This window comes from Ixodes scapularis, unplaced genomic scaffold, assembly GCF_016920785.2.
Source record: "Ixodes scapularis isolate PalLabHiFi unplaced genomic scaffold, ASM1692078v2 PGA_scaffold13__105_contigs__length_92229423, whole genome shotgun sequence".
Lineage (NCBI taxonomy): Eukaryota > Metazoa > Arthropoda > Arachnida > Ixodida > Ixodidae > Ixodes > Ixodes scapularis.
This window is the reverse complement of record NW_024609839.1, coordinates 31,200,964-31,223,308: the sequence shown is the minus strand read 5'-3', so window position 1 is coordinate 31,223,308 and position 22,345 is coordinate 31,200,964. Positions and strand designations below refer to the sequence as shown.

The window sequence follows — 22,345 nt, the reverse complement described above, 5'->3', positions numbered from 1 at the left end:
ACACCCCCGAGGTCACGTGACCCCACTGAGGTCACGTGACCCCCCCAAGTCACTTCAGCCCCCCCAGTACCCTTCCCTCCTCCTCCTCAAGAGCTGCGCTCTAATTCGGCGTTACAGGGAGTTGTAAACGGCTTTCACTTTTTAATCCCAAATCATGTCGTACCAACTCGCCCAAGCCTCAACTTTAACAATTTAAAGAGAAAGGATCTTTTTTAAAATCTAAACTAAGAATTTGGTCTATTACAACCTTTAGAACTTGAAATGAACATCAATTCTGTGTGCTCAAGATTGTTCTAACATTATTTTAGTGGGATATACTATTTGGATTTACATTTTATTTCATACCAAAATGACCATTCACAGTTGTCCATACTGTCCTTCATTGATCAGCATCTTGTAGCCATGCCTAATGCTTCATGTGCAACTAAACGGCTAGTTCTGTGTTTGAGAAAATCAAACCTGCCATTGCACAGGAGTGTGAAGGTAAAGCACGCACGTTTTCTAGTTTGATAGACACATAGGAATCTTAACATACTGTCGAGTCTGGTTATAACAAAGTCAACTATAATCGCTTTGCTATATCCGCTTCTTTGTTATATCTGAACTCGTACAAATAACATGAAAAAAAGAAAGATAGCACGGGCTGTCACGGGCACATGTTTATTGAGCCTGCAGAAAGCAGTTGAGGCTTCCTTGCATGCATCCTCTGCTGGATCAAAGCCGCTTCTTGCCAACTGCGAGAAGCTCCGATTTAAAAAAAAATCTTGCTACGTACGAACCAAGCCGACACCTGCGATGGCCATTGCGGAGGACGCCGGCGGTGGACAGCATTTTTTTTTGTTTATGGGTACTCCATTGAGGATGGCACGTTTTTGATTCAAGGAGATTGTCTTTGTCTTCACAGTCTAGGTGCCGACAGTGCCGAGACTCTCCATCGTTGAGTGGCGATAATTCCATGATTCGGTGTTTCAGCGAAGTAGTCTTTCACACAAGAGCGGTCTCACCGACCAAACGCCGACACGGATCATGAAGCAAACAAAGAAGCGCACGTGGCACCGAGTTTGCGATCAAGCTTGTGTGTTGTCGGTGTAGAGAGCCTAGATTTAAGAGATGGTGCAACTGCTCGATTAAGGTCACGTGGTTTGTGGGCCGCGTTTGCAAAACGAGCTGCGGCATGCAAGGAGTCAAAACTCAAAAGCGTTCACCTCCTACAAATGTGTCCGCCTCTCCGCCCAGTTTCCTCGCCACACTGGCCACGCGACAATCAAATCCAGGGGTACTTACTGCGCCCCTCTTAAATCGAGGCTCTCTCCGTCATCTCTGCCGGTATGTTGTCGCTGGCGCTCCGAATGCCCCCATTGGCTTCTCCGCGTGGGATGCGGTAAAGCCACTTCCCAGATAAGGAGCGAGGAGCAGACGACGTTGCAGAGACCGTCACCGGCAGCATTCCCAGCATGTTCTGCAGCCTGTTCTGGGTGGCTTATTGGCCACGGCAGCAAAGTGCAGCGGTCCAAGACTTGATACACTTTCCAAATTTTATTGTTTTTTTAAATTATCACAAAATTTCTCTTCACTATATCTACGGGAGCCGCTCACTTTCCTTCGCTAAAAACTGACACAAATGCATTGAAAAAGTGCAAACGGGAATGGGGAAATCGCGATCGCTTTGCTGTAGCTGCTATTTCGTTATAACCGACTTCGTTATAAATCGGTCTCGACAGTATAATATTCCCAGTGGTATGAATAAAAATGAAGCATGTGATTGTACTCCAAAAGTACTTTTTGCTGCTTCTTAATAGACATTTGGCTGCTCCGAACGGTACTACAACATGACTCAAGTCAATCGCATCACTGAAATCCCTAAAAATTGGGAAATTGAGGAAAAAATTTTCCAGGAACAAAATGCCAGCCATGGCAGTTGTCAGGGATTGCAAAAAAACATGCGAAGTAGCTAAATAGTTAAGTTTATAATTAGTGAAGATAAATACGTATTTATTCGAATATAGGTCGACCTTTTTTTTTCGGAAATGTTGTCAAAAATTAAGGGTCGACCTATAATCGTGACCAAAGAATTTCGACCTAATTCGCGACCAAAATTTGAAACCCTACCGAGGGTATGGAGCTATCAATCACCTAGCCGGCGTCGCGGAAGAGCCGCGCGGCTTCTTGTTTCAAAAAGCTTTTGATGCACAAAAACAGCCGAACAGCAGCAGCCGACAGCCCGTGTCCGCTACGGCTCTCGCGCACATTCCTCGGGCGTCGAGTTTCGCCATCACGCCTGTAGCGTTCCCCTCGCTGGGCAAGGGGGAAGGGGAGGGAGAGGAACGCGATGCGCCATGCACTTTGCACTTTGCCCTCCTATGCGCTCCATTCCTCTCTCCCTCGCAAACGCGCAAACAAAAACAAAAAGAACGGAGCTACTTTAGTTTGCTTTTTCGGCGGGTCGCGTGTTACTCACGGGGCTCGCAGCGTTACTCGTGTCTTTGTGTTAGATCTTTCGTCGCTCGCTCGTCTCCACCTTCTTTCGTTTCTTCTTGTCGTCATCCATTTTACAACGTTGCCGATTTGCGAGGATGTCTACCAAGCTGACGAAGCTTTTTTGACATCGCCCCGTGATTTAGCTGAGAGTGCTGTAAATAAAGGTTTGTTTCTTTTGCCCTAACTTTCCCCTGTTCCTTAAAAAAAAAAAAAAAAAAAATAAAAAAAAAGGTCGACCTACATTTGAATTATTATTTTTTATTCTCGGTGGGCTCAATAAATAGGGGTCGATAAATCAACTCATTAGGAAGATATAAGTAGGGTGTGTACTTTCCGGTGTTTATTTGTGAGAAAAATCGGCGGATGTTTTTCGGTGTTTATTTATTTTCAAAACACCGGTGTATTTCGGTGGAACGTCTCACGACCAGGCCAAAATCGGTGATTATCGGTGAAAAAAAAAGCGATTGATCACAGACAGAGTTTCAATTTTATTCACATAGTTCATATACTTCTTCTCTAGGAAGCCACTATTTCTCACACTTGGTTATTTTAGTAGATGCCAAGCATACTTTCATGCTTGCATCTACACGCAAGGAACGTGCTGCCGTGATGGCAGCACGTTCCTTGCGGTTCGCAACCCGCAATTATGAAAACGCACGCTCTTGTACGACACGGACGTTGGCATTGTCTTCTAGGAACCACAGCAACCTCTGAATACGTGGCTTGCACCGACATCACTTGGCCAGACACAATGAGGAAAAGGCACGTGAGAGCCTACCCTCCACTGCGTTAATTTTTCCCCAAAAGTTGGGGCTATTGGAGACACAATGGAGGAAAGGCGTATGAGAGCTTAGCTTCCACTGCGTTCACTAGACGCTTTTGACCCCCAGAAAAAAGGGTGGACTGACGCCACCTGCAAGCCATGTATAAACACTGGAAGAATGCAGGATCCACGAGATAACACGTTTGACGAACCTCTACGGGGAAAGGGTTTCGCTAGGTCGGAAACTAGCAATGGCCGATGTTTTTCGGTTTTAACCAGGGCGAACATGTCCAACCACCGGTGTTTTTCGGTTTTAACCGATTTTATATTTTCGTCACCGACGGATGTTTATCGGTGTTTTTCGGTTAAAACTGGAAAATGCACACCCTAGATATAAGGCAGGTGCAGCCTTTTACGGTGTTCCAAACGAACATTTTCTTAAGTGACACCCCCCAATTTTTTTTTTTTTATTTTTTGGCAGACAATTTAATATGGTGTCAATATTTTGCTACAGTGTCGCATACCTTTAAGGCAGTGACTATTTCGACGTCCACCATCAAAATATTTCTGAAATGATTTTGACGTCTGCGACGTCACTATGGCAAAACGTCACTTCCACAAAACGTCAAAATAGTGGCTTTAATATTTCAGTGTCCTCCTTCAAAGCAGCAGCAGCAGCCGTTTTGAAGTTTCGTTCTGTGTAGTTTCTGATGGCGTTGTCGGTGTCGTGTGGGCATTTTGACGGATTCATGTGTTGCAAGCCTAAGAAGTTTCGGTCCTAGTTAGCAGTGTGTGGGACTGGCTTGACAGTTGAACCTTTCGGACGTGACAAGCCCAGTGGCGATATTCCGAGCGTTCTAAGCTTGCACCTTTGCATGCGTCATTTAAAATTTTGAATATACAACTCTGTCTTACCTGCACGTAACAAATGTACCGTAAGTGCTTTCACTACGTAATACTGAGAAATTTGGTGCGCATTTTGTGCCTTTATATCATGCGAGCGTGTCTTCGTATGGGTTGCAGTCTCGCTTTGCATCTGTCCCCTGCGTTTTTAACCGGGTTTTGCGAGTTCGTTTTGTTCAATTTTTTTTTGTTTTTGTTTTGTCCGTGTATAGCGCATGGGTTAACCACCAAACAATTGGGATGTTAAATAAGAGGTTATGAATGCAAACATTGCCTCCTCCTTGGCATTTCTTGACCGGTGCAAACGAACAAAGGTTCTGGCGCAATTGTACGAGATGCACACATTTTATATTAATTGCAAATTTTATGACACGGCATTCAGCTCCTTTGTCTATATAAATCTCGTGAAATAAATCGTGAAAAGCTCCGGTTCCACATTCTGCAATGTTTGACTCTACCAAGCAGATGTTACGTGTGACCTAATAAATAAAATACTTCAAAGGTGTTTTTCTTTTTTTTTTTTTGCATTTTCCTTTTTTTAGAAGGTCATAAAAACAGCTGTCGACTGCATAACATTTGTTTTCGGAAATGCATGTCAAAAAGCGACTCTGCCTGCAAGCTAATTGATATTTTTTTGACCGCCACCCTCGATCACTTTCCAGTCCGGACTCGAAGCTCCAAAGTTCAAAGTTGGAGACGTCAAAATAATTAGAAAAATATTTACACAAGGGACGTCAAAATGTTTTAAAAAATATTTGCATGTCTTCAGAAAGTGGCGTCACGGACGTCAAAATACTGTTCAAAAATATTTTGAGAGTGGACGTTGAAATAGTCAGTAATGCAACAGATTGAAACCGAGACTGGGGAGGAAGAAGAAATGTGGAAGAGGAGAGGGTTGCCGGAAGTCACGTGTCTACACCCAACTGTGTTTTGCTTTCTTTATTTGTTTTTTCAGCTGTGCAAAGCAGGCGAAAAACAAAAAAGCAACCACTTGGTGCTTGACGCTTGTGAATTTTTCAAGCTCTTACCAATTCGTGTGCATAAAACGGGCTGAAGCGCACACCCAGCTCGACGCGCGTGGAGCGAAAGCTCACGCTGCAGAACCCAGGGATCCTGGGTTCGAGCCCCACCCCTGCCCGTTTCGATCTGGATGAGCATCGTACCGGCGTGCGGTCGTGTATCACTACTGCGTGGTGCACGTTAAAGACCCCAGGCTAGCGGTTGTACCGCACTGGCTGAATTGCTCATCTACAGTGTAAACCAGTGTCGCCCCTACTGGCAGACCAACCTTACGCTGTATAAATCACTCAAACGTCCAATTTGACTTTGATTTTGTCTTCAACCAGGAGGAGCGATGACTCAGCGACGCCTTCGTGCCAATCAGCTTGGTGGTCGGGCGTCTTGTATGGAATAAACCCCAATTGTTTTGATCGGTAAACAATTTATCTCTCTAAGCTAGACAGATTCGCCGGTATCGCTAAGGACAGTTCTGAAGTAGAGGTCCCACACTGTCAACTGCCACCATTGCTTAGTCCACTTGGTTCAGCCGTCCAGCCCACGACACGACGCCATGTTGAGAATTGCGCAGAGAATGCACCAGAATGCAGAGTGCCTCTGGTTCTCTGTGCAATTTTTTTTTTCTTTTTCAATCAATGTATTATTAGCAGCCTTTTAAAAGCCACCAAAAATGGGTATCTTCTTTTTTTCTATTTTTACTGTAGAGCTGTTAAGGGCTAGTTTCCCCAGAATCGTGTCCATCCTCAAATGACCCGATGACACAGAACTCGACAGCTACCGCCATCTATGAGCGACGGCGGCAACCAGACTGGTTGTCTGGTTGCTGCTGTCGCTCATAGATGGCGGAAACCGTTCGAGCCTTTCCACTCTGGCTTGCCGACTTGCGGCCGGCCATTGCTTCATTCCCACCATAGAACAGCTCCGCTGGTCTTCCTTCATCAGAGTGGAAAGGCTGAAAGTTTTAATATTAAGTGTGCCTTCGATGGCCCACGACTGATATATTTGGTATGTGTTTAAACCATAGTGAACAGCATGTGACCACAGCGCGGCTCGATCGGCTGTTTTCGGGCAGAAAGAAAACCAATTTCAAGCTGCAAATTGTGTTCTGGGTAGATATGCTCTCATGTCATGTCTAAATATTTCACCTAGTGAGTAAAAAGAACTTGTCAGTGTCCCATTAAAGCACATCCTCACACCAGCAGTCCTGCCCCCTGGTGGCCGAGGCACACGACGCATGTGCGCCATATTTCATTTCATCCTTACGAGGGAGGCAAGGAAGTAGCCGCCCGGTCCGTTCAGATAGGAAATGGAAACCTAGAATTGAATTCACATGGAGCATATCTTTTTACGCCATAAAATGGTGTATCTGCCTTGTATCTTTCTAAATTAGGTCGATTTGGTGGTTTTCAATGATGCTCAGGAAGGTTATATTTAGAACCACATGCTTATTTTTGACAGATTCAAAAGTTAATTATTAAAGGTTAGCCATTTAGCTAACTAGTATGCCTTTGGCAATCCCTGCTGCAGCCTGTTCCTGGAGAAGTTTTCTCTCGCCCACCCTTTAGAAAGTCTTCACCGAAACACAATGTCTGTTCTGTATTGCGAAGGTCGTTTTGAATATATATTGAGCAAAGTTCCCAAAAATGTTTTTTATTGCTGCCATTTTTTTTTAAACAAAAATATGTATATATAACATTATGTACAGTTTGCCTCAGTGTTCATACAGCTAATAATAAATTAAACGTATAAATCTGCCCCCGGAATAGTCGGCGTCTCTGCCGCTTCGATGTGACCCGGACGAGTGGAGAGTGGTACTGGCTCCCGCCGCACGAAGACGGTTAACGGATGTTTGGGCGTCTCGACGCGGCCGCTCACGGCGTAAAGAGCAGCTCCACGGCAAAGTCTGCATGGTAGGTGGTCCAGGTCTTCTGCTTGTGCGGGTTGTCTAGGACGTCCCTCTTCAGAAATAAGCTGGATGAGAGACACCAGGTGTGAATGCAACACATGCCACGCTTCAACGCACCTTGCACCAAATCCGAGCACAGCAAACGCCACGATTCGACGAAGCAGAGCCAGAAGGGCATCGTCGCGGCACTCGTCTTTGCGTGTTGGCTATCGTCGGATAAACCAGTCGCGCACTTTTTTCTGCGCGCGACTTTCTTCATTAGATTGTTGCATCAGCTGCGCTCGGGCATAGTGCAAAACGGAGTATAATATAAAAAGCAATATTCGAAGTGATCAACGTTTTGAAACCGCTTTTCCACACAAGGCCCGAGAGGCATGTCACGAATAGAGCCTAGAGTATCGGCAATCCATTCCCTGACCTTTCATGCTTAGTGTAGCGGGGATGCAGTTGGGATTCGAAAGTGCGACTTCCCGAGCTCTAGAAGGAAGCTCAGGCAATATTGTTACGCTCCGTCATGGCCCGTTAACAGAAGTCTGGAGGACAGGAAACTGTTTCCTACAGTTTCAGATGAAGCTTCGGAACATCAATTTTAAGCACCAAGACGGCTTAAGTGTCGCACTCTGAAGCCCGGTTTATTCAGTGGCTCTAGTCACAGAGTGCACAGACGAAACCGGTTTGTCTCGACGTCGGAAGCGGCGGTACAGTTGCGCCGCATTTCGACGGTGCCCCTACAAACGGAGCGTTTTTCCGAGCTCTCGATAGCCCTACGCAAGCGATGAAACTTCCCATAGGTTGACGCGCCTTTTAGAAACAAGCCCGCATTTTCCCAGATTAGGTGTGGGCAACGCACATGCACAGAAACCAAAATCGGGCGAAGCGTCCGAGCCATGCCGACAACGGGCAGCGATGCCGCAGCAAAGCAATGTTCCAGTTGCGCGTCCATCTGCGCTCCGACGGACAGCGGAGGAAGCCACAAGCCATCAAAGCCAATTCCGTGCCGTGCAGGGCGTCGCCTTCGGAAGGAGCGCAGCGGCATGCGGGGCATGTGATCGCGCGAAGTTATGAGCACCGAATCGGCTAGGATGGCTCGTAACGTCCGCTGCAGCCCACCCTTAAGATAAAACCGAGCATGACACTCGTGAAACTTTCTGCGGTCACCGGCAGAGCAAGAATGACAGAGAGGCCCTTCGGTTGTCATCCTCCTATTCTCATCCCGCCATTAACTAAAGTGAGATACAGTGATCTAACCTCTTGTCCCTGATGAAGCTGGTATGGAACCAGAAGAAGAACGGACAGTCCTCGTAGCCGCGCGGAACGGATGACTGCGGAAAAACGGAACAAAGATGGTTCAGCACCCAATTCAAATCAGCACCCTGGTCGTCCCCGCTTAGTCACTCACGCTTTGGCACCAGAACCTGAACTTGACGTCTCCCCTGACGACGGGGAAGTTGATGGGAATCACTTCAAGAACGTCCGCCTCCGAACGGTAGTTGGCCTGCGGAAATTTAGACGCAAAATGTGTTTTGGGGCCACTGTCCATCGGCGAGAATCGAACCGCAGACCTTTTTCTTGGTAGTCCGATGCCCTACCCCCGCCAGAAGAGCAAATTCTGTTAGTATCGTTATACTGTAGTTGCTCTGTGCTCATGTTGTCACAAAAGCTTCGCTGCTCCAATGCTGGAGGGAGTCACAATCACGCAGTCACCATAGATTGTGTGATCACCATGTTAGGTGATCGTATAAGCTACAATTACATGACGCGGCGGTATCACGTGACCCATAGTCGCAGCAGTCATGTGACTCATAACGAGACCAACCGTGTACAACCATGTGACCCATAATCGCCAATTACAAAGGGGATAGTGAGCCACTGCGGCTGCCCCTACAGCAACTGCAGCGGCTCCTCGCAGGTCAATTTAAGCAGTTTGAGCTCTCCCTCATTCTTCACAAAGCTGCAGACACCATCCCTTAGGGACCAATATAAATTTAAATTTCTCTTAATCCTACAGATAAGGTTGGAAGGCGCATTATGTGCGCTGTGACTTCAGAGCTCAGAAACGCCAGTAAATAAACGCCGAGGGCAGCTCAAAGCACTCAAAACATTCTCTATCTCCCATCTTTATTTAAGATATTTACAGTCACATCTTGTTAATACAAACCCTGTTAATACGGATACCCTGCTATATAGACAAAGTTTTCAGGGACGAATTGGGTAAATACCATGTTTCTCGAAGTACAGTATGCATTTTCTTTCTATATGTATGGACCTTAACTGCAGAAATTTGACATGGAGGTTATATTCTTATTTCGATTTGTTGACAAAAATATCGAAACTCGCTCTTGCTTGCGCATGTATAGCGATCATAATAAAGTAGTGTTGTGCAAATATTCAAATTTTCAAAAATTAGTTTCGAATATTACGCTACTCGATATTCACTTTCAGATGAACTGGAATATTCGAACTTTTTGCAGTGTTAATCACGGTGAGCTAGCCCCGTTGAGTGCGCTTCTCACCGAGCACCTATGCATGCAGAGCGGGGAAGCACCACCGCCGGCGTTTGGGGGCTTCGAAGGTAGTGCTTCCCCGCAGTGCACTCAACGGGGCTAACCTGCCACGATTATGTCACCTGTGCTCATCATTCGTGCTCACTTTGTTGTTGTTTTTCGACATATTGGAAATTGAAAAAAGAATATTTGCATACAGCAAACAGATTTCTAAACACTCTCGATTAGGATAGCCGCGACAATCTTGTCGTTTGCATGCCACAGGTCATAAATATACTGTAAAGACCGGTTATAACGAAGTCGGTTATAACGAAATAGCGACTACAGCGAAGCGATCACGATTTCCCATTCCCTTTTGCACTTCGTTATAACCGAAGTCGGTTATAACGAAATAGCGGATATAGCGAAGTGGTCTCAACGGTAGCTACATTAAAATTAACTGAGGTTGGAAGTGGACAAGTGGAAGGTAGTGAACAACTTTCACGAGTACAGACGAATTTTTGTTTAAGCATGGTGCATGACGGCGAAAGGCTCGAAGAAACGATTCGGTATTCAATTCGAAAATATTCGGCCAAAACCACCATTCGCTTCAAACTCAAAACCCGCTATTCGCACACGACTGCAACACACATATGCGGGCATTTCAATCCAGTTGTGCTGCACCGAACGTACAAACATATAAATGCGACATATACAAAGGTGCCCTAAAGACCAGAAAATATGGTACACACACTTTTGTCTCGGTAGTATGGACAACTTCGCATTACTGACTTTTTGGGGGATCACCATATTATCCCGACAGCACGACGCCATTGTGATTCAGGAGAACTCCTAGTGGCAATCCACATTAAAGCTGTAAGCTACAGTTCGAGCTTAGCACGCAAGGTTCGGCTTCAGCTGTTGTATGCTCGAAACAGGGCGTACAAACCAACAAAACATTCGTACAAGGGCAAAAATTAGCCCTGGAACACGTCTTCCGGCGACGACCGTATAGAAACAACGAGACGTGCTTCGCACCTGACAGTTCATCTGGCGTCCAAAGTCCATTTCGAACACCTTCGTCCTGCCTTCGAACACCTCGCACGAAAAGTCCGTTCCCGTTCCGCGTCCGAGACCTGCAATCGGAACGTGCAGAGACAATTCACCGTGGGCTAAAGACTGGTTTCAAACATATGCGTCTGACCGTACCCGAAGGCACTCCATTCCCCCGTAACCATTTATGCTGAGCGAACGCACTGGCAGTGTCTGTCGAGTAGCCCCGAAACTGTGTATATGGGGTGTCTCCCGAGCAGACCTTCCGTCGCAAAACGAGCCAGGAAAATCTGAGAGCACAAGCTTCCCCCAAACGTGCACTCAGCAGGTCGGGCTTACTGTGCGAAATCTCGGGGCGCAGTTCTCTTTCCGTAAAAAAAAAATTGGAGCAAAAACTTGCCAAACTCATGGTTGGGCACGTTCGCAGACGACCATGTTGGCAACGCTTATTACTTGCGGTGCCATCTCCCGACAGGCGCAGCAAGCAGACAACATACCCTGTCGTCTGCTCGCTGCACCTACTGGGAGATGGCGCCACAAGTAATTAGTGCTGCCAACTCGGTCGTCTCCAAACGCGCCCCACATTGACTTTGGCAAGTTTTTTGCTCTCATTTCTTTACAGGAAGGGAATTACGTCTCGACATTCCACACGGTAAGGCTGACCTGCTCGGTGCACATTTGGTGGAAGCTTGGGCTTTTTACGTGCAGGTGCCGACTTTTCCAGCTGGTTTTACAGCGGAAGGACAACTTGGGACATCCTATATATAGCTAGATTGAAGGGTCTGCAGTATTTGCAAGATAAACCTATGCACTATCTACGAGAAATGGTCGTTTAAACTAAGATTCCACTTTTTCGGGATTTATTTTTTCTGAAATCCGAAATGCCCCATTCTCTTCTTTTTTTTTTTTTAGTTTTTGGCGTTGAACAGAACATGGATGCTTATTGGTGCTCGTGTTGAAGAAAATAGAACACGAGAATAGATTTCCCTAACCATCAGGGAACATACGCATGAACTAAATATGAAATGAGGGGTGTGGTCCCAAAAGAAGCAGCAGCTTAGCACACAATTCAGGGGGCACTCTGTTCTGGGTTAACACAAAATGAAACCATAGACAAAGACTATTTTATCACGAAGCTTGGGTTTTCCTTTTAAAAGGAGAGTGCCAGTTCGAGGTTCTTCGGTTTTACCTATTTTCATTAAAACCATCCCGGCGGTTTAATTTTCGGGGCTTATCAGTACTTACCAAAAACACAGGATCCTACAAGTAACATTTTCAAGCCCACAGCGAAAGAATGATGCGTAAAAAATTGTAAATAAAAATTGCACAGACAATCGTGCCACGCAATGCGAACGGACAGCGTTGGCTGGTGCGACATTTCAATGATATTGCGTCGCGATCGATGGGAAATTCCGGTGATGTTACGTCATGCAACATTTCATGAACCACAACCGATTGCACGCAAAACGACTAGCACCAGAGACGTCGAATGCATTCCATCCCAACACCCGCGGCGAGACCGTCGGCGCCCACACATTCACAACGTTCTCTCACGCAAGCATTTGCACCGTCGAGCAGCCGCCACTTTCTTCGGCGCACGCTTTGGCCGCCCCATCCTCGCGCGCAAAGGCTTAGAGCGCTGAGGGAACGGGCGATCAAAGGCGAGAAAGCAAGTGGCGAGGAGCGCAATCGCACGACCGCTGGCGCAACCGCGATTGGTCGAATGCACTGCGCATGAACTGCGACTACAATCGGCAAAAGGGCGAGGGTATCAATGCTGTACTCTCCCTCTCCCAGAGTCAAAACCACCCGCAATAAATGGGCACATGCTCAGTTTGTTTTGGGCAACACAACACTTTCCCAGCACAGCCGATGCTGTAAAATATGTATGTATGTATAAGTGGTTTGGGGATACATAACCCATGGTGTCATTGCGTTGTCTCGTCATACGCAGCGACGAGGAAACGCACCTGAGCACAGACATGCAGTCGGAGGCACACGTGTGCACCAGCCTTAAATCGCTGGCACACAGAAAGGCAGCATGGCGCCAAATCCGCTGCTCACCGGACAGCTTGTAGATTCGGATCTCAGACACCTTCTGGGGGACCTCCTCGGGGACTTGTCCATTGTGTTTCTCCTTCACCTCCTCGAAATACTCCACGTAACGATTCTAGAGACAAAGTATGAGACTTAGGCATGCAGACATTTCTAGCAGAGGAAAACTGTCGTCTCCACAAATGTCAAAGGAAATTAGTTGGGGATTAGAGTCAAGAGATTTGAGAGAGTCGGAGAGATGGGAGAGCTTTCGTACCTGGCTCGGAGTCTCGACACCTTGGAACTTGGTCCCGACAGTCTTGTCCGTCCGCACGTTGCCAAAGTACTCCAAACTTGCCTGAACAAGGGTTAGACGATACAATTAATGTGTTACTCTAGTATTAGCATACCTGCCAGGAAAAGAAATACTGTCAACTTATTCTTAAAGAAAGTAACGTTTCTCATCTCCGCTATAGATAAGAAATGTAGCGAATGCAGCACGACTGCTAGCCTGGGGTCTTTAACTGCACCACGCAGCATACTGATACACGACCGCATGCCGGTACGACGCTCATGCAGATCAGAGCAGGCAGGGATGGCGATCGAGGTGCCTCCAAGCTGTAGCAGTCGCGTTGCATTGCTCGCGTCAAGCTTCACTGCATTGCTCCAGTACGTGTGTGCCAAGCTTCACCTCTATGTGCTGGCGTGCTTGGAGAAGCCACTGGCACGAAAGAGCGGCTCAGTTAGCTTTTAATGGGGTTGGAAATCTTGCTCACTATTACGAGTCTACATTCTTGGTCGCAGTTGTAAATCGACTCCCAATTTTCGACAACTTTTGCAGAAAACAATCTTCAACCTCAAAAAAATAGGGAATATTCATTTTCAAATCAAGAACTATAATAAAAGAAAACATGAAAGTTACTCCTCGTAAGAATAAATTGGCTTCCACCGGAAATGGAATGCCCCCTAGGTGGCCACTGAAAAAATCCACTTTTTTCAGCGGCCACCAGTCACCCACATTGCGCGAGTTGCGCTCCATTTCAGGTGGAAGCTAATTTGTTCTTATGTAAATCTTCCCCCCCTTGAAGACTTCCCTTAAGAATTCTCGGTAAAACCGAGAAACGTGGGGCTTACCTCGGCCGACTCAAACAGCCCATTGTGCACTAGCAGCATGCATATCATGGTTCCGGTACGTCCCTTGCCCCCCTTGCAGTGAATAGCCACCACATTCTCGGGGTCCTCGTTGAGGAATTCCTGCGCCTTTGCCACAAACTGAACGGCATCCCTGCAGAATCGGTGACACACAACCCCAAGTTGCAACACTGACCAGGCAGTGAACAGGTTGCACCATCCGATGCAGAATTTTAGCAACCTCGAGACTGCCTGCGGTCGCCATCATTGGACCCAATCTCGAGCTCGAACGTTACTACCGAACTGCAATGCAGCACTCCTACACAATCATTCAGTGGTATGGCCCGTTCAGAATTACCCTTGTTTTTGGCCATGACCAAGCGATGACCAGCAGCCAATCGCTTTCTGTTCAATGGTCTACAGACCATTCCAATAGTCACCCTCTGCCACCTTTTTCAAACCAGGCTATGGGATCTGTTCCGAGCATGCACAGCAGTTATCGTCTGCCAAATATTGCACGCCGTGCATATGTGCGAGACTGTCCTTTTCATCTAGTTAATAAGCTCCGGAAAGGTGTATAGCTGGCAATGACAATGCACAATCGACTCCGACGACTTTTAAATTAAAGCAGAGAGTTACGATCATGAGGGATTCAAGGAAGCAATGGCGGACAACAAAACAGATGGTACCCTGTACTTCTTCACATTCACTTTACTATGAGACTCAAAATAAAACATCCCATTGCACATCGATGAGCACTCCTTGCAGCAACTCTCAATGGTTTGCACAAGACCCAAGTACGTAGCCAGGATTTTGTTTCGGGGGAAGGGGGGGGGGGGGGGGGGGGGGGGGGGGCCGCCCATGACAAAATGCTGTATGAGGGGGAGGGGGGAGAGGCGTCCCTAGCAAAATGAAAGATTTCAGGGGGGGGGGGGGGGGGGTGCACCTTGTGGGCCCTCACACTGGCTACATGCCTGAACCATGCTAGCTGACAGTGGAACAGTAGTTGAACCATGTTTTTAGTATATTCATGGAATTTTAGAATTCTGTCCTCCTTACAGAAAAATTACCCTAAAATCTCGTAAGGGCGCCCTCCCCATTCTTCTGGCTAAATATCCGTAACATAAAAATTATAAACTTCGTCGGACATTACGCAATGTTCGACGGGAATCGTATCGACTGCGCGATCTGCTGTACCGTCTTGTCTGCGATCTGTGCATGCGGTATCGGTTCCTGAGGCGTGCAAGTTTGTAGCCGGTTTCCACGTGTTTATCGCACTGCAAAACATGAATCTGCTGCATCTGCAGTCTGCAATATCCTCAGCGACGAGAGTTTGTAGCAAATTCCCACTTGTTTATCGCGTTTTGAAACCCGAATTTGCTGTGTTCGCGATTTGAAGTATCAGTTCCCGTGTCACGTATTTTATAGCTAGTGCCTGTTTTTCATTCATTTTTTTATAAAATTTTGCTGTCTCATTTTACCATTTTTTTTTTTTTTTTTTTCATTTTGGGTGGGTGTTCTTAAGGGGTTTTACGGTCATGTTTTGCTTCCCTCAAAAAAAATGGCCTTCGCCTAGAAAAAGTTAAAAACTTACTTGAGTAGCGGCACGTTGTGGTCGTCAATGAGATAGCGCTCGATGCACCCCTTGAAATGACTGTTGTCATATGTGCGTTCACCTGCAAAGTGCTCTTGTCAATATAGCCTGCTTCAACTGCACGCGTTTCCAAATATAATATGTGGAACATGTGCTGCCAACTTACTGCACATGTTGTAGATTCGGTAGTGACCAGAGTGCTTGGTCTCAAAAAACCGTTCCACTTCCTGTTGCAAAGATACTTTGATTAGAAACAATTTGGTATTAAGATCACTTTTTTTTATTACTGTAAGAGCAATCCAACTTACTTGGATGGGATTTCGGTACCAGGACATTCTTCCGGACGACGGGTAGGACATTGCAATGATTCGATCTGACATGCAGTGGAAAGACAGAAGTCCCGTAAGACTAACTTAGGGAGTTACCCGAGTTCCTCAATGTGTCTAGGGTTCAGGATTTCTAAGCTTCTTTCAGAAAGTGTATTTGACCAATGATTTTTTAGTTCTTTTCGTTCGCTTCCTCCTGCCTTAGTTGCCCCCCAGGTACTTGTTTTCCTCCCTTGCTACCCTTGCAGTTTGAGCGGAGAAAGAAGAGGAGCTTCTGCCTTGCAGAAGACTGGTACTGTGCATATGATTATAATTAGTATTATTATACGTTGGCCTTTGAAACCTCACTCCTTGCACTCGGGTATGGCCAGGAGCATGATCACATGACGAAAGACTGACATATACCCTGAAATCGTCATGTTCATGATTTGGCTACCAGCCTTGCACATTCCTGTGTGCAAGATAATGCTACATATGCTATCACATTTATTTTATTATGGCGGCTGTTTCTGATCACAAATGTTTGTTTATGCTTAATCTCCAACACATTGCTTCGGGGTAATCTCCTGCGACTCGAGTGCTGCACAAAATTCCCCCAAGCAAAGTTGACTTCATACAAAGGCAGAATGACATTAACAAGAATGGCAGATAGTTTCACTACTCCGAGAGGTCAAGCATTCCTGCTCGGTACAAACTTCTGCATAATGATGCGACTGCAGCTCTTGCGGCTCTTCAAGAAAAAAAGTAGCTTTGAACAGAGGGAAAGGGCAAACAATGCTAGTAACCCCCACTCTCAAACTGGTATTAAATAAGCTAGCAAAATAATCTCTGCAAAAAAAAGCTTTGATTTTGAAGGATTTAGGCCTGCCAACATCTGAAGACAATTTTCAACAAGTGCCATTGTTTTCTGCCATAAAGTTTACTATAGTCCGTTGCAACCTAAGAACGAAGGGCGAGGGTAAGACGGGTCGGGGAGCAGGAAGCAGACTGAACGCTGCAGAAGAAAAGGGGAAACCTCCTTCTCTCTTTACCGTTCCGTCTGCTTCTTCCTCCCCGGCCCGTCTTACCCTCGCCCTTTGTTCTTAGGTTGCAACGGACTATAGTTACCATTTCAAAAAAATGTTGTGGAAACTTTGAATTAATTTTTTTCTTCAATTTAGTGTTTCAATATATATTTCATTTTAGTCACTGCTTTTTGATAACAAGATTAAAAGAAAGGCTGTCTTCTTTTCCTCACACAAGTTTAATTATAAATGCAGTTCAAAAAGCTTCTTTTTTTTTTTTTACTTTTCAAGGTTTCTAATAAAAAAAAAAGTGACTTAAGGATTTGGAAAGTGTAAAACATGTTTGAGTTTGCAGAATAATGTTATTACAAAAATAAATTACTTACGACAAAATATTTTTACAGTCGCACTCACCAGGCATTTTGCATTGTATTTAGTCAAGAAATGCTGAACACTGTAGTATTAGTTTTCTAGCGATAGATGGACTAAGAAATTCTGGTGTGTCCCCGATAGAAACTGTTGTAATTTTCTTCACAATCAATCCAAGGGTTCAGAAGTTGGCCTTTTCGGGCAGCGTCTTCTTCTCCCTGTAGCAGCGAGAGGTTATGAAACTGGTGCCAACTTTGACGCCGTCGTGCAGGAAGGCTAGAGCGCGTATTGAGCCTAGGGTGTTGTGCCTTTAGAAAAAAAGGAAGAAACAAACCAACCTGTGACATAGACGAGGTCCAGGTCAAAACCATCTTTCTGGTAGCGACGCTTGTTCTCGGACACCATCAGCCGAGCACCACGCGTTAGGTTTTTCTTTTCCGTGCATATCCGGACTAGGCTCACCACTCGCACCACCCGACCAATCACGACCAGCCTGGGAGATCACAATCGCATGAACGCATGCAAAGATGTCATCGTCAAACCCTCACACAGCGTAACCGTGCCAGTTCGCATGTCAACAAATGGTGATTCAAACTCTCAACGCTTCTACCGGGCTGATAGCAATGGACAGCAAACAGCTCGCATAATTTAACATGGTCCTTAAAATATGAACCGACTAATAATAATCTGCTGTCTTCAGTGAAGTATGGGCTAATGATAGCTGCAGATTTGCATCATTTTGACTGCCTTCAATGATGAATAAATTGACCACATAATCGGCCGGCTCTTGGCACATGACGACAGACCTCCATGTTGAGACTCAATAAGCATCACTCAGCTAATGTATAGTCTGTCGCAAGTTCAAAGTAGCGGGACAAGCCCTTCCCACAATGCTCTTTGCTTGTGGTGACTAATGATTTTTTCCTTTCCAGTGATGCGACTGGTTTAAGTCATTTTGAAGCAACTTTTGCAGCAGCCAAAAAACCAATTTTGGAGAAGCAAAAATAATGTTGAAAACACAGTCACACAGTTCATTTCTGTTCATACAACTGCAAAGACATTGTCTAGTTTGCCTGCACCCTGCTGTGCAACTTTTTACGAACAGGCTTGATTCCCTCAAACACAAAGCAAGCTCGCCCTCATACACAAAACAAGCTGTTTGGTTGCGCATAAAAGAACCATAGGCACTGCAGCAATATTCCAATTGATGAAAGATAACATTAACTGCTCTGAACATTTTCTGGGATACGGAATAAAAGGTAAACCAAATAGTATATTCCACCAAAATATTTTTGGAATAGGTTGAATAAAACATTCTTAATCCTGATAAAAACAAAGCTTTTGTCATTAGAGTTATGAACATCAATGACATTTTACATGTAGAAGTTTCTAACAAAAATTGGACGGGAAAAATAAATATGCCTCCTTAGAAAACAATCCAGATGAACTCATTAAGCATATTTCTAAGTTTCCATCCACTGATCTAGCTCATTTAGTTTTAATTTATCTATTGACTGCGACATCAAACAGCTATATAAAGGGGACAACTAAACGAGAGTTAATATAAAAATAAACCTATATGTCTGTAGACAAAACAGCTTACAATGCCCAAGAATCCTTGCATAATTACGAATTTGAAAAGCAAAAATCGTCAGGATATTGCAGTCTATCACCATAGCAGTTTTATTGAGAAACTTTACTGCGAGGTAGCGTCGTTACAACAGCACTTTATGTTTTTAATTTTTTTTTTTCTTTTAGAACCGACGTTTGCATGAATAAAGTTACGCTCTGGATGGGCATTTTCTCTATAGCCTGCGGCAAAGCACTGTGTATCTTGCTTTGCTGCGGCAAAGCAAGATACGCGAACTCGCAATGCCTGTTTTGCGGTTGTCTCTTCACCACAGTGCACCAGTGCACGGTGAGAAGCGCACTCAACGAACCTTCACTAGAACAGATCACAAGAAATACTGCGAGACTTCCAAGTACTGTCAGTATTTGGTAGAAATAAAATTAAGCAGTACGTTATTTGAGGCAATAATCTAAAGTTCTGAAGATTCGCATGAGCCTATTATATATCACATTTTAAGAATTAATAAAGTGAAGTTTTGGCACAATGTCGGCGCAAGTTCATCACAACTTGGCGAAAGTAGCACGGCAGGGTCGGCACTTTGGAGCAAATGGCGCAGCAATCGCGTCACTGCCTTTCTATTTGCCTTCTCTCCAGCGTTCGCTCTGCCTAAGTGGAGGTCTTTGTCGGTGGAGCTCGCTCTGCTCTTCTTAACCTGCAGCAGACTGCAGTGTTCATGGAAGCGTTAGTTTTATCCGATGAGACGTTTTTGGAGGGAGCTGGTAAAGTTGTATCCATTTGCCGCAAGGCGAATATTGTTGACAAGTGGCTTTTGCCATCCGCTTCTTCATACTCACTTGTAGTAGCCGGAGATCTCAACGGAAGCGTAAGCTACTGTTGCAATGAAAGATAGTAGAACAACCACGAAGTCAACAGCATTGTACCAGTGCCTTAAGAACTCGCTGCCACTGTAATCGAAAGGGAGACAGGACCCTATAAGCATGGGCTCAGTTTTTGAGTGAAGGGCAACGAACGGTGCTCACCCTTGGGAGTACATTCGAAGTAGAATCTCGAATACAAAGAAGCAGACAAAACATAGGGCAACTATGTCATAGGCACGCTCGACTTCACTGGGCTTGCCGGGCTGCGACACGTCTGCTATCAGCACAATGATGTCGATGATGATGAGTAGAAAACTGAAGAGCCTAAAGCGGGACAAAGAAAGTTAGCTCCGGATACTGACATATCGGGCATTTGAAAAAAAACTTCGCTGTCTGCTTGCATCACTATTAACTCACTCAAATGCAATGACGCAGGATGGAATTTTGTTATTTCTCTCGGATGTTTGAGATATACAGGGTCTACAATAGACTTGGCACTATAAAAAACGAGCCACAAAAATCGGGATCTGCAAGTAGAGAGTTATAATTTTTCACTAAATGTGCAATGAGGTGGTAGATTTTACCTGGTGAAATTTCGCGGCACATCTCCCATTCTGCGAAAAATTAGACTAACAAATTTGCCAGGGTCGATGCATGGATGTGTTTGCAGGTGACCAAGTTGGCGATGGTTCCGATTGTGGCGCCATCTCCCGACAAGCGCAGCGAGTAAACGATGCACTCTTTCATCAGCTCGCTGATCGGGAGATGGCAGCATTTTGCCGGTTAAAATGCACTACCTAAATGCACATTTGGTGAAATTCTGATCTCTCTATATGCAAGCACAGATTTTTCCAGCTCCTCTTACAGCGCAAATATTCATTGTAGACACCTATATATATAGATTTGCTTGAGTGACAACAGTATTCGTGTTAGTCAAGTTTTGACAGGTGTAAAAAAATAATTACAAAAACAAATTAATTACGCAAAGTATCAGTACCTGAATCCAAGATGTTGTACAAACCTCCTGAGAGCAATGTTTCTGTAAACATAAAAAAAAAAAATGTAGCTGAATTCGATATTTAAACGCCAATGCCGATCGAGGCAATGCAAGTCTCACCGGGTGGGCTTCTCTGTTGATGTGTCGAACGCACTCGTGTTGAGCTGGTGAGCTTTTTCGACAGTGACTGCTTCTGGCACGTCCTCGCCCGCAGTCATGCTATTCACCGCAGCAGCAGCGAGCTGCTCTGTGCTCTCGTTCGCAAATTGTGTGTACTTTACCATCCTGGAATGAAGTCAAGCGTGCGACGCGTTCGCATAAATATGGAGGGTTGGAAAATGCGCTCTCAACGGAAAAGAAATGAAAACATCCTCCGCACGCAGACGTCGCATCATAAACATACCAAGCAAGTTTCCTCGAATATCCGGTGAACGCGTTGGGCAAGGGTTTGGGAACGCGATGAAGCGTTGCGCAAATAAACACACTCAAAAGTTTTAACTCGTCAACGCGGTGAGTCGTCACTTGCTCCGAACAAATTCCTATGCCGGGTGTCAGAAGCTGGCAGAGTTTTGACAGCTTCAGGTAACTTTATAAGTTGAACAAAAAAAACATACCAAGAGGCTAGGAAACGTGGAAACAGCAAAGAAAAAGTTTCACATGAGGGGCGAAAGTAAAAAAGAAATAGATGTATACGCTTGGCCAATGTCCAGATCCGCCCCTTTGAGCGCAAACAAGTGGTCGATATCGAAAACGAAAAGTTAAATTTTCGTCGAAATTGCCGAAGCTTGGTTTTACCTGGCAGTTTGACGAGTCCGCAGTCCTTTCGGAGTCTGCCAGCACACCTCCGGTGCCCTTAAAAGTTTTTTTCGCGACACCACAACTCTCGCGATAACTTTTTCTAAAGTTCCTACACCCCCCTTCACCTGTCCCGTCGGAGAACACGAAGATCTTTGCGCACAACTCGGGTGCTAGTGTATCAACTCACCGCCAAGTGCGCAAACTGCCGCCCTATTGCCTCATTCAAGAGATCGAGTTGTATCCACCCGTCTATTGTTCGCTCCCCGCCGCTTTTTGCTTACTCTAGCAGCGCTTACATCTGAAACCGAAACTTATAGAAATAGCTCCGTGTTTTTTGCACAGTGCCTGGGTTTGTTTTGTAAATTAAACATAAATCGATATATTTATTGACTCTATTCACACCTAAGCTGAAAATGCGGTGGGAAAAAATTTCAAAAAAGATTTACCCCTCGTGCTTTTAGCGTTTTATCGGAACGCCAAAAAATGTATTCCTTTCAGTCGTCTATGCATCCTCTTTTCTTTATATATATATATATATTTTTTTTTTTTTAGCAATGGTAGGAAGTGCAAGAACAGGCAATCGAAACGCGACCTAAAAATATTCGGTTGTGCTCGCGAGGGGCGCTGCTCAAGAAAACGTCACGTGACTAAATTCGGCGAATAGCGGCACCGCGCGTTTGAGGCGCGCGGCGCTGGCGGCGCGCTCAAAAGCGAGGGAACGTTCGCCGGGACGCGTGCAACGTCTACTTCCCTGCGCAGCACTTGATCCGGCTCCTCACGTGATCGGACCTCGGCGGATAGTGGCGCGGCTGCACGTGGAAAACGGACGCGCAACTCTGGAGTCTTTACAGAAACTCTACTTCAGCCACAGGCTTGTGTCCACATGACCAAAGCTTCGTCCAAGATGTGGAAGCTATGCGCGGGAGAGGAAAGCCGCTTTTGTATGAATTTAGGCAAATTCCGGCGGCAGGCTAATCTCCAAAGGATTGTTCCTTCTTGCTCGAGTCACTCCTTCCCCTGTACCTTTGGTAAATACTGTGC

The 22,345-nt window shown here is 45.5% G+C and overlaps 1 protein-coding gene across 2 annotated transcripts; it reads right to left on the bottom strand.

Annotated features, from left to right (window-relative positions):
- Positions 1–6,795: 6,795 nt before the first annotated feature.
- On the bottom strand, positions 6,796–21,503 carry LOC8029898 (phosphatidylinositol 3,4,5-trisphosphate 3-phosphatase TPTE2). Of its 2 annotated transcripts, none has more exons than XM_029980524.4 (16): positions 21,302–21,503; positions 20,627–20,791; positions 20,507–20,548; positions 19,672–19,833; positions 19,486–19,596; positions 17,400–17,554; positions 15,671–15,735; positions 15,529–15,589; positions 15,363–15,444; positions 13,772–13,922; positions 12,915–12,995; positions 12,668–12,773; positions 10,589–10,686; positions 8,467–8,562; positions 8,316–8,389; positions 6,796–7,132 (listed from the first exon to the last, which is right to left on the bottom strand). In XM_029980524.4, the coding sequence occupies exons 2-16, from the start codon at positions 20,788–20,790 to the stop codon at positions 7,033–7,035; spliced, it is 1,548 nt and encodes a 515-aa protein (XP_029836384.2). In that variant the 5' UTR covers position 20,791; positions 21,302–21,503; the 3' UTR covers positions 6,796–7,032. The 2 variants fall into 2 exon arrangements, with proteins under 2 accessions (XP_029836384.2, XP_002408248.3); XM_002408204.5 differs by lacking the exon at positions 21,302–21,503 and adding an exon at positions 20,910–21,160.
- Between the last annotated feature and the right edge of the window lie 842 nt (positions 21,504–22,345).